The sequence below is a fragment of the Oxyura jamaicensis genome, chromosome 8 (assembly GCF_011077185.1).
Source record: "Oxyura jamaicensis isolate SHBP4307 breed ruddy duck chromosome 8, BPBGC_Ojam_1.0, whole genome shotgun sequence".
Classification (NCBI taxonomy): domain Eukaryota; kingdom Metazoa; phylum Chordata; class Aves; order Anseriformes; family Anatidae; genus Oxyura; species Oxyura jamaicensis.
In genome coordinates this window covers 25552094-25572277 of record NC_048900.1, presented here as the reverse complement: position 1 = coordinate 25572277, position 20184 = coordinate 25552094, and the positions used below count along the sequence as shown (strand labels likewise).

General features: G+C 38.0%; 1 protein-coding gene across 4 annotated transcripts in view; it reads right to left on the bottom strand.

The window, feature by feature from the left end:
• Positions 1 to 237: 237 nt before the first annotated feature.
• Positions 238 to 20184, bottom strand: part of OSBPL9 (oxysterol binding protein like 9) — a 52747-nt gene continuing 32800 nt past the window's right edge. For 3 of the 4 annotated variants that reach the window (XM_035332628.1, XM_035332630.1, XM_035332631.1), the window contains 18 exons: positions 19382 to 19411; positions 16878 to 16928; positions 12410 to 12448; positions 9377 to 9470; positions 8766 to 8867; positions 8490 to 8649; positions 7715 to 7827; positions 7316 to 7434; positions 5821 to 5906; positions 5405 to 5579; positions 3898 to 3982; positions 3530 to 3640; positions 3121 to 3184; positions 2884 to 3024; positions 2320 to 2398; positions 1920 to 2011; positions 1449 to 1584; positions 238 to 1341 (listed from right to left, as the gene is read on the bottom strand). In XM_035332628.1, the coding sequence (XP_035188519.1) occupies positions 1267 to 1341; positions 1449 to 1584; positions 1920 to 2011; positions 2320 to 2398; positions 2884 to 3024; positions 3121 to 3184; positions 3530 to 3640; positions 3898 to 3982; positions 5405 to 5579; positions 5821 to 5906; positions 7316 to 7434; positions 7715 to 7827; positions 8490 to 8649; positions 8766 to 8867; positions 9377 to 9470; positions 12410 to 12448; positions 16878 to 16928; positions 19382 to 19411 (1752 nt within the window). In that variant the 3' untranslated portion in view covers positions 238 to 1266. The remainder of the gene's footprint in view (positions 1342 to 1448; positions 1585 to 1919; positions 2012 to 2319; positions 2399 to 2883; positions 3025 to 3120; positions 3185 to 3529; positions 3641 to 3897; positions 3983 to 5404; positions 5580 to 5820; positions 5907 to 7315; positions 7435 to 7714; positions 7828 to 8489; positions 8650 to 8765; positions 8868 to 9376; positions 9471 to 12409; positions 12449 to 16877; positions 16929 to 19381; positions 19412 to 20184) is intronic. The other variant, XM_035332629.1, reaches the window with a different exon arrangement.

Below are 20184 nucleotides of genomic sequence, written 5' to 3'. Positions count from 1 at the left end.
TCCAGCTGGAGAGAAAGGCGAGCGTCCCCTGCCACCAGCCAGATGCTGCGTTCTCCTCTCCAGTTGGCTGAAGGTGGGTGCTGCCTTTGTGTTCACACAGTCCTGGGCATTGTTCCTCCAGTGCTGCAGCAGTTGTTTAAGAGCACGTCTTCTCACAGACAGTAGGCTGTAGTTCTGCAGGAATTACAGAGTGTGTGTGTGGGGGGGAAACGCCCCAAGACTTTAATCTCGTGCTGCTTTTTTTAGTCTTTCTGTATGTCCAAAATAAACAAAACTGAGATGAAATCAAATAAAAACCAGATTTAACCATGGAAGGAAAAATAGTTTGATTGCTACAAATAGCTACTTACGCGAACATAACTTCAAGCTAAATCACAGAACAGCAAAAAATCCCCAGGTGCTAGGTAGTAGAGATGCAAGGCCAGTGTAGTTTCCAAAACCACTCCTGTGGGTACTAAAATTCTGCTCCTTTTGCTAGCTTGTTAATTCCTTCAAGAAGTAAGTCCAGCAACTTTCAGAGGAAAAGTTAATATTTTTCACATAAAACGATCATCACTCAGCTGCACAGTCTTGCTGCAAAGGTTTATTATGAAATAAATAAAAAGTCCGTAAGAGAAGTTTGAAAAATCTATTTTATGAAGCCTTAAGATGCATTTTGAGTAGAATTATCTATGGTTACATTTTAATCTCAAAATAACAAAGTTATTTTGGGCAAGACACTGAAATGCCAAAAGATTTGATTATCATACAGGTGGAAGATAACATTTATGTAGCATTTTCTAACAAACTTTCCCATCAAAGGAATCCTCCTATTTACACATTGCAAACATTAGCTAGATTTAAACGATGTCTTGCATTTTTTTATGTGTTTATATTTTTTAAATATGTAGGACCCAGGAATATTATGCAACTGATACCAAATGTCATGGCCTTCACAGTGGTTATTCAAAGTGTATAGCTCACAGCCCACATTCTCCATGCTTCAGAAGCATTTGTATAAGGGCTCCAACAGCCTGCCTTTGAGGCCAGCATACACTACTACCAGTCTAGCAGAGTCCAATAAGTTACTGCACAGCCAAGACGTTTCCTGTTTTGTGTAACTGTTTATCTGCATCAGTAAGTCCGGTATCCCTGAGATAGGAACCACTGCAACGGGAGGGGACAGGTTCTCCAGGAGTTACGTACGTGACAACGGATGACTATCTTGGTATCAGATGTAAACTTCGCTAAGCCAAGGCTTGAGTAGGTTTGGTTTTTATAACCCCCTTAATGTTTACTGGCAGCAAGTCGCTTCAGTAGCGGCTCATCATAAACCCAGCATTCTCCATCTTCATGGAATAACTAGAGGAAAGGGAATAATTAAACCTAAGCTTTTTATGCCCAAGGTGGAAAGGGACAGTAAAATGCTACAGGCTTGAAGACATTTACACTGTTTGAATAAAGCTCACCCGTGTTTCCCACGAGGTCTCATTCTCCTTCCTGGCTCTGGCTTCAGCTCTCTGTCTTTCTTCAATTGCATGCTTTGCGGCTGTTGCTGCATCAATGTCTCTTATTTTCAAGTTGTAAGTTACGTCTTTCCATAAGCTTAAAAAGTTAAATGGAATGGAAAGGAGACTGCTTTAGAGATATGAAGTGCTACGAGGTTGTAAAGATGTGTTACTGGCTATTAGTTGTTACTATTTGTTTGAATTAAGGTAGGCCTCACTTACCCCAAGGGCAGATAAAACCAACAAATATTAAACAACAACTGCACTGCATAGTGCCAGAAATGGGAGGGCTGTAGTGAAGCTCTCTGGACCCCCCAGGTAAATTTGGTCCCAGTGAGGATGTGACCATGAGCTACAGGTCAGTCAGACTGTGTACTGCTAGCCTACAAAAGCCCCCAGGTCTTAATTCATCAGTTTAATCAAAGTTCTTACCAGCGAGACTCAAAGTCCTCTTGGTCCTCCAGTTTCCTTACCTTCTTCTTAATTATAGGCATTTTCTTGGTATCTATAAAAACAGCATTCTCCTAGTGAGAGTTAAAAAAATAAAAATGAGTTCTTTAGCTAGACTGAAAAGTTCTATACCCTCTTACTCTAATACACTGGTTGTCAGAAAATGTATTTCAAACATTAATCTCTTGATTTTTTTACAGCAAGAACAGAATCTAATTATCTTAAAAATAACAAAATAAATTCAGGACTTTTATCTTGAATTCAGTATTCCTGTGATCTTTTGGGCAGCTTCACAGGAGTTCCCAACTACTAATGTTTATTTTTGTTTTATTTTTAAGCACAATCTGCCACTTTTGATGAAGAAAAAAAAAAGCTGCTTTACCCCTGTTGAGTATTTTGCATACATGACACCATTCCATTCTCCTTCAACTGAGCAGAAGGGTTTCTTGTCATTAGGAGAACTAAAAAGAACACAGAGACATTTCTCAGTTGTATTACAGTAACTGAGAGATCCCAAAGCATCAAAACTTTATCCTGGTTGCTGTACAGTCTGATCTAAAGGCCTTAAAATGTCAGTTGCCAACACAGAAAATGTGAAAGCCTTGCAAGTGAGAGGTTTTCCATAAATTAGTTCAAGTAGATAAACATCAAAAGGAAGCGCTCTTCCAGCATGAGCCAGGTTTTGCCTTAGGCCTGTATATGCAGTTAGAGCTCAGGAAACGAGAAACAGGCTTTCAAAACAGATTTAGTGATAAACTTCAGTTTAAAATATTTCAAGAACTCAAAGCTTCTTCCCCAGACTACTGGGAAACACGCAGTAGTTCAAGAATGAGGTGTATCAGTGCTGAAGTGTCAAGAAATGAATTAAAACCAAGTTTTGAATCTCTTTCTGTCAGTGCTGCAAGTACAGAAAATTGAGATTAACTGAAGAAACCTGCTCACTTACAAAATTTCAGCAGTAATTCTGTGCTTCTTTCCTCCATAAAATGGTTTTGTGTGGAAGACGATGGAAGCATTGTAGCCTGTCTTTGAGCAATTAATACTGCATTCTCCACCAAGTTCTATCCATGGCACAGTGAGAATAGACCTGTAATTACAAACATGTATATATAGCATTTTAAGAGAAATATTAAACATCATCTCTTACAAGACGTTAAAAAATGAAAATACCGAGTTTACTTGCCTTCCATAGCCATTAGGAAAGGTCAAGATGTAGTGTTCATCATAATCTAGGCAGGTGACACACCCTATCAAAGAAAAATAAAAATGGATTTAGAAGACATCCAGCAAAACCTCTGTAAAGCTTTTCATAATGAAAAGCTTTCACAAAGGTGAAGAGCTCTATTTTTCATGGAGGCTGAGAGTGTCTAGTGTCTAGAGAAGGCAGGGAGAATTGTGCTCTTCACAGGAAAAACTGGGCCCTAAGTGGTTTCAGCACACAAAGCAGAAGGAATCTCCAGTTCCTAGATATGTACACCCTAGATTCATAATTTCAAACGTTTATGTTTCATAGGATGACTTAAAATAATTTCTATAAAAATTCTAGTTATAGTACGTAAATTTCTATTCTATTGTTAAATTCACACACATACCTTGCCCTATGTTATGAACGCCAATAGACATTCCTAAGAATTTTGACTTGGTCCATATGTGAGCATTGAATTGTATCCTCTTGTTAAAACACTCCGCGTAAAATGCTGAAACTGAAGATAAACATATTAAAAACAACAGCATAAGACAACAATACTGTTGTTTCCAAATGCCTGTATCAGGAAACATCTGATATTTATGTGGCAACAGAATTTTCAATTTGTTTCTCTCTATGACAAAAGTTTATACAGAAAACTTTCAGCTTTTAAATTCAATGAGAAAATTTAAATCCAAAATGTAAACCACAATCTGACTTTACATTTGCTCCCACCCAATGCCAACTCTTTTAGCAAAGTTATTGTCAACTTACTTGGAGGATGATGAGAGACCTGCTCTGCCACAAACGTTACACTGCTTTTACTGACCCAAGGAACTGGTCCTTCTGAAACTTGCTCCTGTGTGATAGTAGAGAGGATTTTCATCATTGAAAGTGTTACTAGCAAGTAACTGGATGCTTGAAGTTTACAGTAAGCATACACCAATTGTTCTTCGTGTATTTGTTGATTTGCTAATGTAATGTGGAATAACTCCTTCCTGAAACTACGATGCTTTCTAAACATACAGTTTCTACTCTCTTGTTAAGTATAAATGTATTTGGGGAGATGTCTATGATCCTAAAACACAGTTAAACCCAAAGAGCCATGTATAAGCCCAGTTACAAAGTAATATTTATATTTACTTATTAAATTTCTTCAGAAGTGATAACAAATGGGTGGCAGAAATAGTTTTCATTTCTACTTCTGAGAAAGCCTGGCGTGCATATTAGTAACAGTAAGATCATACATCACATAAAACAATTCATTTCCTGTGGCAAATCACAAAAAGTGTAATTCATCCTTAGAAGGTGTGGAAGGACAAACAACACTGTCTGTCTTTATGCGAACAAATAAGAGTTCAAACATTCACCTTAGAAACGAGAAAGATTTGGGCAAACAAACTGGGGAGCAGTGGGGGAAAAGGGGGAGAGATTAAGTAGATAAAATATTACACATCAATCATGTTTAAACCTACTACGCAGGGGCTACGGGAAGCATCCTAGAACAGCACTTCGCACATCTTCATTTGCAATTTCCCAGATTTAGAAGACTAAATGAAGTGTTTTAAAAAATAATAAAAATAAAATATAAAAAAGACAGCACTTTGTACATATTTAGTGCTACAACTTCTTTCTACAATCAGTGGGGGCACTGTGTTGACCATAGCTTGTGCACTGGTCTCTGATTACAAGAGTGGCACTGCTACTTGTCCTTCACTGAACCAGACATACGAAGTAAGTATGAAGTAAAATGCAAAAGGAGGAGTAATGGGCAGACAGATGTATAACTAAAGTATTATCCAAGCTCAGAATCCAAATCTGAGAAGACTACCACCCTTCAAAGTCTACAAAAAGATTTTAAGACAATAATTAAATATACTGAAAAAATGTTGCTCTCCAGGTTTTACGTGATGGAAAGAAACCCCACTGTTAAAAATAAATGGGATTAGGGGACTGATACAAATCAGAATGTTGGAAAGAAGAGAATTAATATTCAGTGCTATGAAACAGTTCAGGAAAAAAAAAGTATGTTTATTCAACAAGTCAAATCATTCTTAGAAAAACCTAATGGCTCAAATTTTTGTTATGCATGGTATTTTAAACCTCTGTCCAAAGAAAAGGGGGAAAAGGAGGGATGAAATTATCGTTTAAGAAATTGCCACAGGTTCTAAATTTTGCTACTGAAACACAGCATACACCATTGCAGTCAGTAAACAATAAAGCTTTGGGAATCACTCTCATGTGTTCTAAACACCAAAAAACATACAACTAGAAAACTAACCATATCATCTTCACCTTCAGTGCCTGGTAATACCCAATGACATCGGAAGATCTCGCCCAAAATGGGGTTGTAAGGCTTTTTAGCAACCGACCCTTTTCTTCCCGCATGAAAAGCTGAGAGGTACCATTTAACCACTTGAACCATTCGTTCCTTTGGATCCTTCTGGTCACTAATGCTGCACGAGCCAAAAGACAGAAAAGAACAGGCAACATGTAATGCAAGTGGATACCACAAATGAGGGAAAGTTTTTTAGATCACAGAATCACAGCTGAAGGTTTGACTTAGACTACGTGGACCATTTTTCAGGTTAGATCAAAACTGGAGCATTATTCTTCAAAAACATTAACTTATTTTGACAGTCTATAAGGGCCATTACAATAGAAGAACCAGTTAATGCTCTACTTTAGACACAATACCTGACAAATAAGTCCGGATGTGCAAAAAAGTCAGCATACATTTCCAACAGTGATCTTCTTTCCAGTATAAATGTTGGAAGAACCACCTGGGTAAAGAAAAAGGACTCTTACAGATCATGGTATTTTAACATCCTGCACAAAACCATTTTATACCCTAATTGTAACTGGACTTACAAAACCACCCAAGGTGTCCTGCACCTGTAAGGTGATTGTGTTCTCAAACCTACTGATGAGTTCTCACATAAAGCAGGTCAGTTGGCATCTTCGACAAAACAAAAGATTTAAACTGAGCTGCCTTTTGTCTTACAGATGTTCCACTCCTACTCAGGGCATATCCAACCACATGGCTGAGCTTATCAAAAGCTGGTCTTCATTACAGTAACACTGATCATTTAATTTCATCTATATGAACATTTAATTTGCAGGTAATAGTCAAAATCTCATTCCATGTAGTAATATCATCTTAAGTGCTTCTATCAAGATGAAGGTTATTCTGTCCCCTACCACTTTTCTTCCACAACAGCATTTGTAGGATCCATTCTCGTGGATCACCCTCGTCTGCTTCAGCGTGGTATAAACCACTGTGGAAAGCAGCGTGGTTTGCTCTTCTTGATTTCAAAGTGATGCAGATGAGAAGCACACTCATAATGCTTCTTGGCAGCTCAACTCAAGTAACTTTTCAAGTATTCCAGGAGTTCCCAAAACAGACATATTTTGCAGGAATTCTTATTCAGAATGACCTGAAGTTCAGAAGCCTTTGGTAGTTTATCTGTGAGCTGCTGGCTATTTCCCCAGAAATGTTTATCTTCTTCTTGTCTATTGTAAGTATGTATTGTAAGACTGGACAGTTAAAGTCATCTACTTAAGGAAAACGATGGTAGGATTTATTACCTGTGATTTTTCTATTTGGAATTAGTTGTTTAAATTTAACCAAGCTGACTAGAAAGATCAACACTTTGAATGGTATTCGTGCAGTGTTAAGACAGATGCCAACATGAATCACATTCAGAAAAAATATCCAGCTCTTTATCTGCCAGTCCTATGTGTAGTGGTTTAAAATATATATTAAAAAATACAAATATATGTGTGTGTATGTATGTATGTATATATATATATATATATATTTACAGTGGGATATTGAAGATCTTAATTCTTTTTGAACCTGATCTTTGGAGTGCCTGTAAATCTGGGGTAAGAGGGATGCTGTATCCAGTAGTAAAGTTTTACATGTCCTTCAGCTTCCTAAAACAAACATCTGCTTTCCATAGCAAACTACTTTCCCAATCAGATTTTAGCAGTTGAACAGATTTATTCAGCACTCTTTTTTCCTCTCCTAGTAAGAATTCCCATTAAAAACCAACTACCATACTAGAGAGATTAAAGCTTAACCAGCTGTAAAAACCACTGTAAAGTTAGGTTATCACTTGAATACTGAACTAATTCATACAGAGCTCAGTTTACCACCTCCCTCCCCATGAACAGTCGGCAAGCTTACCTTTGTTAGATCCATTCCTAATCTAACTTGTGACAGGAGATGCATGATGACACTCTTATGTTCTTCCACTGATTCTCCTTCCCCATCATCATCTCTATCATCAGGAGGATCAAATAGATCTATAAAGACAAAAACATTCTTTTTTCCTCTAAACCTTCAAAGACTGTCTATGTTTAACTAGCACATAAATGTTTTAGCTGTCAGAAAGGCCTTACTCATAAAACTAAGATTTTTAAATTCCACGATTCAACAATCTTAATTAAAACAACAACAACCAGTAGATAAACAATTTTCCACAAGTATCTTGTCACATACTTACAATCATACACGTAACAACACAGTTTACAGACAGATGAACAATCAAGAGCTCCTTACTGAAAGTTCATGCAATCCACTCACCAGCGTCATTTGTCCCATTCGACATGGAAGAATTGAGGGACTCTGTGGTATCCGGACGTTTCAAACTACTTCCTGTGCTGCTGCGAGTCAGGACTGCAGCAGAACCTGAAGAACTGAAGAAGAGTAATAAGGACTCCAGATTCACAATTAACAAATTCAAACCAAATTATTAGATATTGATACACATAGGCATCAATTTCCTAAGGAGCTTAATGACAGAGCTTAGTATATGTACTGCAGGATAATTCAAGAAAACTCTAGCATCTCTTAAAATTATTTTTCTGATTAATAAAAAAGAAGAATAAATAGAGACTTTGGGGAAAGACAGCAACTTAAAGGTTTTGTTTGTCTTGTTTTTCTAATTAATGTGACAAGTAATTAGCTATTTATGAAACAAATAGATATGAAACATTCGGTAGTCTCAGACTAATTCTCTGAGCTGGTGGCTTCCCTGCTTCAAAGTGTGTTAAAAGCTTTGTCAACATACATGTCTGATGGAAAGGGAAGGAACAGGGGAGGAAACTGCATCCCTGACAGACAGCTATGCTTAAGGATGAGGTATTCTTATTCTGTTGCATAAGGAGTGGATTGACTTTTTTAAGCCAATCTGTCTTGTTTGCTTATTTAGCTTAAGTAATGACTACAAGTAGACAAGCCATGCATTTGGAGATTTTAAAAACAACCAACCAACCACAACAACAACAACAAACAACAGCAACAAAAACAACAAACAGAAAACCTATTCAGCATACACTGCGTTCTTTCAGGTACTTACTCTATACATCTCTTTGGGGAAGAACTGCTCTGATAGAATTCATCAGCATCGTAGAATTCATCCTCACTGCTTGAGTAAGAAAAATCCGGAACTGTGTTCGGAGACAGATTGACATGGCTTGGAGAAGTGAGGCTGCTGCTCGGTGCTGATTGCCCACTTCCTGTGGAGTATTAAACATTGCAGATTTAATTAAACAAACAAACAAAAACTGTCGAAGTCGAGGAAGCATGTATTCAGTTTCTTGTACATCAGTCAGACATTCAGACAGCACTGTACCTGTACTATTTGGTGTTGGAGTCTGATTTCCAAGCGATGCTACTACAGGTCCCACTGGCAAAGATGAGGGTCGCTGCTCTGACTTGCATAACTGAGCGGGTTCTAGGGCATAGTTTGGTATGTTAAACCCAAAAGTCACATAGAAATACAAGAATTATACTTTTGTTGGGAAACAGATTCCACGTTATTTCACCTCACCTTCAAAACAGAAATCCTTGTCTATAAAAACCACCACAAAGAAAAAAAATGCTTCCATTGTTATCAGCTAGCACTTTTTTTTTCGTGAAGCAAAGATGGCGTTTTAAAAATTGACATTGGTTAGCTAGAATGCCCTTCTATTTTCCCAAAAGTGTAGTTTCATTTATTCTAAGAAAGTATATTAGAGATGTAGGCAGGTGACTTAGAACAAGTAAAACAGATCAACTTAGCAACAGAACTAGTGGCACTAACTCCCTTCCCTTCCTTTGTACCACTGTGGCGAGCATCTACCACCACGTGCAGTGGGCACCTCCATGAAGCTCTCCACCTTTTTGCAGCCGCTCCATCTAGAGCACAGTTGCATCCAGCTTGTTCGTTAACATTTCTACTGAGCTTGTCTCTGTACAGCATACCTGGAGGTATAACAGTCTGGGAAGGCATTGCGCTGATTACCGGCTGCTCCAAAGGACTGGGCTGATAGACCGCGTCAACGGGGTTTATAGTGCTCTGAGATGAAAGAAAAGCACATTTTTTTCCTCAATTAAAAACAAACAAACAAGCATAGATAATAAGAACACTGTGAGCACAAGAAATGCTCAAATGCAAGACAGCAAATTCCTGAGAGAAGAAGCGAAACACAAATCAACAGCTGAGGACATGAGAAATACTTTCAAAACAGTAATAGTTTGATTCTTTGCACTAATTTTTATATACTAAACTGAATTTGCTACAAATTCGATTAGTCCTATAAAGAATTCTTATTTCAAGTTCTAGCTTCTGGTATTCCTTTCAATGTCCGCTAATAAATACTGCATGCAAAGAGCAGAAAGGTAAGACACAAATCATCTGGCAAAAATCAGGATAGGTAATCAGTAGTTTAAAGACATTTTTTTCAGAAATTAATTTGTCCAGACCATAATAAATCAACCCATGAATTAAATCAGGAATCATCAGCACATTTACAGCCAGGAAGCACCACTTTGTTGCCAAAATTCATCTGAATACAAGCTGACAGTTTTCAGAGCATCTCCAGTAAAGGACATTTTGATCTGCTCATGAACACGGGCACTTTGAGCAAAGCACCAACTCAACTCGTTATTCACTGACTTCAGGATGAGTTCTTGGCTTTTATGAAGCAAAGACCTCTCAGAAATCTGAACTGCAATGCCTTTTATCCAAACTGGCAAGATTTTGCCTTGCTTCACTGACTTTCTATTTTGTTACCATCTAAGCATTGTTTCTTTCTGTTCCAAGTAGGTTTACTTGCAACAACCAGAATTTGGATATTGTTCTGGGCTATTAATTGGATAAGAGGCATGTAAAACCCTTCTCCATACATCTTGCAATTAAAAAACATGGATCTACGTCAGAACTGTGAAGGTCTTTGCCTGCTTGTTAGATCTTGCTACCATGCTTCAAGTTAAAGGTATCAAGCCCAGCAAGCAATACAATACTGAGTTCTGCTTTAAACCAAAAAAATGGCAAAAAAAAAAGCTAGATGAGCTTTGCCTTTAATTTTAATCTGTATGCTTATTTCTATCCTCTTAGACTATTAAAACATTTAGAAGTTTCCAACTGCTCTTCCCTCCCTTCCGACTATGAATTTTGACGTGTATGCAGACTGAGGGAAATGGAGTCCTTTTAACCTTTTCCCCATCTTCCTACAACAGGCAGACTGCATTCTTGCCTCTTCTCCTGGATAACCACTATCTGGAACGTTAAAAACCAGTGAAGCTGTGAAGATTATTTTTTTAACAGCACAGAATTTCTTTCATATTAAAAACAAAATTACTGTTCCCTGGTTATCTTAAAAAATCTCCAGTCAGAAAAAGAGGCATAAAAATTGCTTTCTAAGTTCTTGTTGGTGTCACTTATTGGTATGCAAATAAATAACCCAGTGCATTTACTGTTACTCCACGGCATCCCAACACAAACCCAACCTCCCTTAGCCATTACTCCAACGGTTGTGCAATTACGCATGCAACACAGGCAGGTTCCTGTCCCACAAACTCCACAGTTCAAAATTATGATCCTGTTTTGAGAGCTGAGAGACTTAAGAACTGAGATAGTCCTACAATACACAGGCCACTACTGCTATCTCTATCTCCCCTAGTTTTCAGGGAAATTAATAACATATATGATATAGAACACTGGTGTGATTAAAAAAAAAAAAAATTGAAGTAACTTCATCTTTGACTTTATATATAGGATTGTAACCTTATTCTTAAATAATTCTCCACTCTGCAACACAAACTGGAGTTTCTCCTTAGATATTTTGGGGCATGCCTCCATGGTTTTGAAACAAATGAAGGCAGATCTAAAAGTATCATTCTCTGATTTTAATGACAATTTAAAAACAAGCACCCAGAAAGAGCAAGACTGTGATTCCACCATGGCATCAAACATTCCTGCCTCAGTTTAAAATGAAATCCTGACCTTTACACCCAAGCTGATGTTGATCTCAATAGCATCAAAATTTCAGCCTTCACAACCAGTGCTACATCAGCCAATACATTTTTTCAGCATAAGCCAGCCCACCGACAATTAGAATGGAGGCTAATCAAATTCAGACTATGCTGAGTTGTAGTATCTGTATGAAATTTCCGAGTTGCAGATCTTCTGTCCACACCATCCCTACCACAGGAAACTGCTGTAGCCAGACCTGCGTGACCTCTCTTCTCCAGGGCATGCAACAGAACCAGCTCTGGTACACAAAGACCTGAATTATGTGACACAGGGTAGCTGTGGATTTTACAACAAGCATCTTATCTGCATCTTTACTCCAAAGTTCACGTCAGAAAACCATACCAGTAAGCTGTATATAATGGAGAGACAAATAAAGCTCGGGAATTACTGTCAGCTGTAATGAAAACAAACCATAATTTTCAGTTATGTTTTACTGAACTGTTCTCCTATTAAAAGCATCTGAAATGTACTCAAGTGACAAATAGAGAACAAAGAAGAAGTCACATGTGACTGAAACCGAAGAGAACAGAAGTTACACTGAGAATGCAGAAGTTGGATTAAAGAAGAGACATGGCTTTGACAGAATAAAGCTGTGCCAAACGAGCAGCAGCACTGCAGAGAAGACAAACTACTTGAAGCACACAGATAGCTCATCTATTTCGTACATAAAGATATTCAGATGGAACACTGAACTATTTATATCCCAGTATTTCCTCTGTTTATATGGCAGATTTTTATCTAGGTGTTCAGTCATAATACTGCCATTTAAGACGCTCAGCATAAAACTGGTCATTACATTTTCTAGTGGCAAGGGTGTTAGCCAACCTCAGCAGCTAATGACTCGACAGTAATTTTAACGAGACACTTAAAGCAGTGTATTAGAGAAAGGAAGAAGTATGTTGTAAAATGAGTGGAAATTCAGGTCTCTGTTCACATGTTCTGCAGAAATAAAGGAAGATAAAGATTAGATTTAAACTTACTATAAGTCCATCTGCGTGCTTCTCCTCATTATTTTGGTCCTTAAGGAAAAAATGTTAAGAATATCAACATATCAATCTTGTATGACATCAGTTCTGTGCTACGTGAGTGCTCTAATAGCAAGCTTCTCTCAGGAATGTTTATATTTTCAGTCATTAAATGTTAGTGTTCCTCACCATGTGATACAGTAACTAAACTTAGAAGAAATAGCTCTATACATTATCACTGCACCTCTGTAGATGAGTGTTTTCTCAGGATCTGTTCAAACAAGCTCAAATAACTTTAAAAATATCCCTTCTACACTGCTGAATACAGTCACATTTTACAGTGTATGTCCCAAACAGTTGAGAGTCCCCCGAAACATGGTTAGAGCACCAGTGAGTCCCTGAAACCTGAAAGACACGACATTCTTGGCTTCTGAAGAACAACGATTAGCATAGAGAACAAGTTTTCAGAACCACTTTTTGCTTTCAGACAGCAAAAATGCCTTTATAAATAAAACGTTTTGAACTTCTGCTCTCCTACCTATTAGATTTTTAAACCTTTTTATATTATGTACAGTCTAGCATGTGGTTTTGTTTGTTTTTGCCTAGAAGCATATGCAGAGCAGGCAATGCATGGAATAAACTGTCATCAGGGAAAATCACACTAGCAACAGACAAATTAATACCAAACTACAGCTAGCACAGGTTTAACATTGTACCAGCGACAGCATTACATTTTAAATTTACTAAACACCAGGCCAAGTCTCTTCACTTCCGCTGTAAAGTTCATATTATTAGCCAGTTTATCAGTTCACAATTTTCCTTTCTGCAAACCTTATTTCCCCAGACTTCCAGTTGTGAAAGTTATAAAGAGGATCACGGGAAAAAATAATTAAAAAGCTGTAAATAGTATTAACAAATAAAGTTAGCATATACTTCAACACTTCATACACCTTTCCTTAAGCTTATACACTTGGCAAAAGGCTGCTTAAAGTTCACGTCTGCTAGTTGACACTTCTTAATCAAGGCTGCCCATGATAAAAAAAAAAAAAGATAAAATAAATGCTAAGGGCAATGAGTCCCATCGGGCTGTCAGCTTACAAATGAAGAAGGAAAACCACCAAAGTCCAAATATATTGACTTTTTCCGCCCAAACACACCAAGTTTCCATGTTATGCTATCACCTCTAAGTCCTGAGAAATGAGGATGAAGCAGCCTCATTTGCACTGCCACTCGCTGTCCTACCTCAGTGAGGTGGCATGACAATGAGGTACTGAGGGGAGGAACGCCAGGGGCAGGCAGGCAAAAGCGACCAGAGATTATAGAGTAAACAAGGGAAGGCAAAGATGTAAAGTTAAATATCTGAACTGTAAGAGCTACTTCGTAAAGCATGTAATCCATCCTTCTGTTGTACGACTGCAGCGTGCCAATTTGCTGAGACCACGACGTACACGTACAGGCGGGTAGCAGCGAGCCAGGCACCCGGAGCTGTCACACACCACACATGGGGCTCACACATGCCAACCACCGCGCGCACACCTCCGGCTCCGTGTGGCTGGATGGCTTTTTGGAACGTGAGAATGTTGTAATACATGCACGTGTGGTATTTGCTTCATTATTTTCAAAATGCTTTGGATCACCTCAAACACAAGTGGCATGATCACACCCTACATTTACCAGTGAGTTTAATGAAGATTTAACTGCCCAAATCCTAACACAGACCGCTTTCATCTGCGAAACAGCTCAGCTCAACACACAATAAGAAAACCTGTTTGTCTCAATGCACCAAAATAGTATATTCTGTATCAAAATAATCCAAATAACATATCACAGAATGGTTGAGGTTGGAAGGGACCTCTGGAGATCTTCTGGTCCAACCCCCAGCCCAGCAGGGTCACCCAGTGCATGTTGCACAGGATGGCAGCCAGGCGGGTTTTGAGCATCTCCAAAGAATACTCAATACAAGGGCATGAAAAAAAAAAGTAATTAATGAAGTCTGTCTCCTAATGAGAAATGCACTCTAGAAGTAAAAAGGCAGATGTACGTGTGCATGTGTTAATAATATTATTTAATTTCAGTAGTTAAAGTCAGCAACGATACTTGCCTAACAGATTTGGGAAAAAAATGACTTCCAGAATCTTAAAAGGTTAGATACTGGAGAACAGAAAGCTATCAGGGAGGCACAATACTTTTTTACATACATAAAACTTCATAGACATGCAACTAAAAGAACTGTTAGAGAAAGGAAAAAAAAAAACAATGTATTTTTAATTACCTATGGTGGTATGAAATCAGGTACTAACACAGGTAGGGGAGGGGAAAGGGGATGGGACAGAAATGCCAGGTAGTCATCAAGCATATTTGCCTAAGAGATAGACAGGAAGAAGATGAAGAGATGAAGCAGAAGACGTTATTAAAATAGCGGGAAGATTCATAGTGGGTAGTTTTTCACTATATGTGAATCAACTTTTCCAATTAGCTGTGTACATGTGTTTTCATTTAAACCACCTTATCTTCACTAGCTCATCAAGATCTTTAGTTATGATTATTCCTTAGCAAAAAAATAAAATAAAATAAAATTTACAAACCTGTCCATTTACACTGGTAATATTAAATCACTAGTACTGAAGGAAAAACTTCAAAGTTTGATTCAACGTTACAGAAATTGAGAGTTCTGGCATTTTTCTGAGACCCAGATTCTACCTATGTTTATGGCAGCTAGAACAGCAAAGCACTGAACCTGATCAAAAATGACTACAGTTGCCACTACAAGTCTAATTTTGTCCATTCTCAGCAAACCACCTAACCAACTTCAAAATTATATGCTTAGCATCAGTGCCAGAACAGCAAGTGTATTTGTTCTTAACTCACTAAACTTAGCCGTAACACATAGCAGAAGTGGGATTTGACATTCAATGGGTAAAAAAAAAAAGCTAACTCAGCCACTATTACCAGCTTTGATCGAGAATCTGAAACGGAGATTGTAACTTCGCTCTTTCAGTTCTGCTACTAATTGCACGGCAGACCTTTAAAAATAAGTGCAATATTTCACAGAAATTAAACCTTTCTGGAAATAATAACTATCAAGCGCATTTATGTAGAAGTAGCAAAAAATGAGCAAATCTTTTGTAACACACCGTTCGTCCATCCTTAATAGTGCAAGTCCCATATATCCATGTAAGAAAACCAGCATACTACCATCCACTCCGTCTCTAATTGACTCCTCCAAATCCCCAAAGAATGACACGTCATCTACCAGTTTCCTTATGGTAAAGCACTTCTAAATATACTCAGGACTACAGAACAGCGAATTATTAGGCACTGTCAAGGCTCCTCTTGCTGTTACTACTGTGAAAGATTCAGATGGCATCACCATACCTTACACATAGACTGGTCTAGCTCTAGAGTGATGTGGCACAAAACTATTTCCATGTACCCTACTACTTGTAAAGATATTTTTGGCTTTGTATAAACTAACGTACTTTTCCTTCAAAACTTAACCATCTTTTTAAGCTACTGATTTGAAATTTGAATTCCACAAAAATATGCAACGATATGTAATGACTTCTACCTCCAAAGGAACCTGATCCGGCAAGGTTCCAAATACTTCAGTTTTCACTAGCCTCCAAATTTTGCAAAAGTATATATGGTATCTAGAATGTCGATAAACAACAGTATTGTATTTGAAAGCTATGAAAAGATCAATCTAGAATGCAAAAAGAAGAACCTATACCTATTCCCGAATAAATCAGAATGTGTTCTAATAGTCTTAAATTCTCAAAAAGCATGTATTTTTGCAAAACACTGCCTTCCTTCACTCCTGACATATAAATTAGCATCTTTTAATTAACATATCCTAAATTCAGTACATAAAGCCCTGTAAGAGCAGAACTTGACCAAAAAAAAAAAAAAAAAAAAAAGAATTCTCACTAGAATTACAAAAGTTAACAAAATATTACAGTGAAAAGCCTAAGTACATTACCATTCTGCATTCTCAAACCATGCAACTTATTTCAAGAAATTCCAACATGGTGAAGAACTTCAGTCCTGTTAAAAACCTTGACAGACCAGTTCAGGTTAATAACATCACCACTTTCCCTTTTCCTATTTATGCTAGTCACATCCTTAAATGAAACAAAGAGCAGCTAGTTCCATCAAGTTTAAATTCTGCTACCCTTACATTTGTTGAAGGTCTGACTTAGCCTGAAAACTGCAAAAGAAAGTTTCTATCTAATGGAAAAAAAAAAAAAGCTTCGTCATCACCACTACTGTCAACAGGAACACTGACACAACTGTCTTCTGTGGAACTCAGTATTTCGGACACTTTATTAAAGCAGTAGCAGAAATCAACGGATACCATTTTTTGGACATACGTCCTGGATCACAGAGGGTGCACTCTTAGATTTCAAATGTCAGAGGGAAAAAAAGTCCTCACACAGATTAATGCCGTATAATAAAAATTCAATATGATTTAAAGCATACTTACTTTAGCGATCTGTAGCAACACAATGCAGTGTTTTATTGATTCTACCATGCTCTAAGAAAACAAGAGAAAACAGGAAAACGTATTCAGCATGATATAATGTTTTGTATGTACTAGTATTTTAATTAGTTACATAGAATATTAATGGCAATATTTGGTGAACAGTGAACACTCACTTCCACAGAATCCCTGCTCTCCCTCCCTCCACCCCCCACTGAAGTTTCCAAAAGCCACATAGAACACAGGATGCCAGAGAGAAATAGAAGTCAGCTTCAAACTTTCAAAGACTATTTCAAGAAGGAAAATCCTGAGCAAGTGGTTGGTCTAATGCATTTATGCAGTACTAATTCCTTTAGTTTTAATTAGAGGTACCCCTCATTTACATACTTGACAAGTTCTCTCTGTAAGTTTTAGATAAGGGGGAAAGAGAACAAACTAGGATTAAGATAATGGGAATTCTACAGAAGACTAGACAATGTAAGTTTTGATACTTCACAGAAAATAACAGTCACAGGAGAACAGCAGAGTCCCTGAGAAAGAGCTGAACGTGTAGGGCAGAAGGGACAGAAAGTATGAAGAAGGAACACTGGAAAACATTAGCATCAGCATATAGAGAGATCTGGGATGACAAAATGGGGAAACAGAAAATAAAGGAATGAGCAAGAAAGTTTGTCTTCCTGAGAAAGAGAGTTGGCTGATGTGTTTCTGCAGCATGCTTCCTGAAAACCAAGGGCTCTACGCTGAATTAGCTTGGGCCATGCTGGTTGCATTTTGTCCATGCTGGGCACAAGTGACAGGACAGAGCCACAGCCATTACCTGTCCCAACGTCCTGGGTAAAGCAGCAAAGGTCTGGTTCACTGGTTCACAGTTCATCAGCACTCATAAGCTCTGCTGAATTCCAGCAGACTCCCAGAGAGCTGTCTGAGCCCATACAGCACTTCAGGGCAAGTACAAAAAAAGACTTGGCACTTTTTTTTTTTTCCCCCCCTGTGGGGATGATCAAACACTTCGAACAGGCTGCCCAGAGTGACTGCAGTCTGTCCTTGGAGTTATTCAAAACCCAGCTGGATGAAGTCCTGAGCAACCTGCTCTAGCTGTCCCTGCTCCAAGCATGAGGTTGAACTACAGGTCTTCAGGAGTTGCTTCCAGCCTGGGCTATTCTATGATTTTATGATTCTAAGATGCTAGACGTACATCTGCATACATCACCAGACCCAGGCTGCTGCTTTGATGTTACAATGCTGGTCCTAATATTGATTCCTAGAAACCAGAGCACACATTGGGATGGGGCTATACGGGAGCTAGCCTTGGTCTGATCTGAGAGCTGCCAAAAGAAATCAAAATCCAGTGGGGCCCACGTTGACCCTATACTGTGCTCCTTGAAATCCACATTGTCCAGAGATTTTCCCCTTGCCCTGGGTAATCCTTTCAGCATTACTTCAAGCAATGGACAGCTGAGGAAGGAAGATGAGACCCGCAATGGAAGATGACAGATAAATCAGTGCTGTGAGAGAGTTCAGAGGTATTCAAGAAAGAAACAGATCCTGTAAAAGACTCAACAGAAGTGGTAAGGCGAGAAAGATTTTTTTAAAAACCTACAATAGTATAGCAATAACAAACTTTAACTGGAGAGGAGGATACTGACTTGTCAGAACTCAAAGAAAATTAATTCAAGGCAAAGCGGTCGTTTTCCACAACAGTTACAGGAACAGGACATCCCTATCACTTATTGGACGTGAAGAAATACTGGGAAAGGATTGGAAGAGGCCTCGAGCAGACAAGTAGCTTTGAACTGCATAAGCCAAGCTGATGAGAAGGCCACCAGACATCAAACTTAGCAGCAAGTACAAGAGGAAAATCTTGCAAGAAGACCAGACCCAGTTCCAATAACATAGATACAGAAAAACATCTCAACACTCATTCCGAAGTAGATGTCTGAAAAAATGAACTGAAGGGATGGAACAAACCAGACAGAAGGACAGAAAGGAACCTTCTTTGAGCAAAGCATCCATGCTCTTCCTTGTAGACAATGACATCAAATAAAAAGTTTTCAAAGATCAGAAGGGGAAGCAAGTTTTCAGTGTTAATAGAGTTAAGAAGAGATCCATATCATGTGCCTCTTCTAAAGAGCGTATCTGTGATAAGGAGCGTCTTCTTATCAGAAGTTTCTGCTGGAAAAAATGTGAATTTATCAAAAGGTAAAGTTTCTCTTTCAGTTTCAAATTTCTATGGAACTAAGACACAAAGCTGAAATCTGACCAAAAGACAGACTGCTCACAAACAGTTTTCTGCCTGGAATTTGTGAAATTAAAGGATCTTTTACTCCAGCTCTGACTATGAAGTTTGAAAATTCTTCATCCTTCAAGAAAGCAAAATAAATACCAACTTCCTCTTGTACAGCTAACAAAAAATTCCACTTTTCTTTAACAAACTTTAGAATTTTCCATGAGAAAACAAGGTGACTTTTCAGAGTCTATGTAGTATTTAAAAAAATTAAGCAACTTACACTGGTGGTTTCTTTGAGGTTTTCAATTTTCTGTAAAAGAAAAATCCAAACAGTGTGGTTAAAGAAAGAATTTCCAGCATCTAGTTCGACCTAAATACTGTACAAATACTATATTTTTTATTAAACAAGGAAAAAAAAACAACATGATAAAGACTATTTCTATATATAGACATTATTTTCATTTTGTAATTGAAAAGACAGAGATCAAGCTGACAATTAAAGCTTGAAGACAACAAGGTTAGGAGTTTTGGAGCAGTGATGTTACACATTTACCCACTGAGGTTCACACCTTGCCTCTGCATAACATTAACAGTAACAAAAATGAATTTCAGTAGGAAGATTCCCTCTAACTACACTACTCTAATGCAGTGTACTGAAAGCAGCACAGTGCAACAGCCAGTTTACCATCATTCAAGTGCAGTAAGTACTGTTGAGCAGTTTAAAAAAATATCACAGAAAAATAACAGTGCACGCCGATTGATCGTTCTAAACCTACAGTTCATGCACCTGGAAACCTGCCTGCTTAACCTTATCTGGAACCACTGCTCATAAATATTTCCTGTGTGGAATTGCACTTCAGGCATGCAAAAGGCATCTGCATGCCTTTGTACACAAAGGCATGACTTATCTAAGAAGCATATGCATCCTGTTGATGTCTGTGTCTATCTGCTGAAGGCAAAATTAGTAAATTGGACTCAGCGTTTATCCTGTACTAATTCAATTACAGGACCCCTTTGTTTTGATTAATATGAATGTCTCATGTGACTTGAATCAGTCTTTATGATTCTTCAGTAATCAAAGTA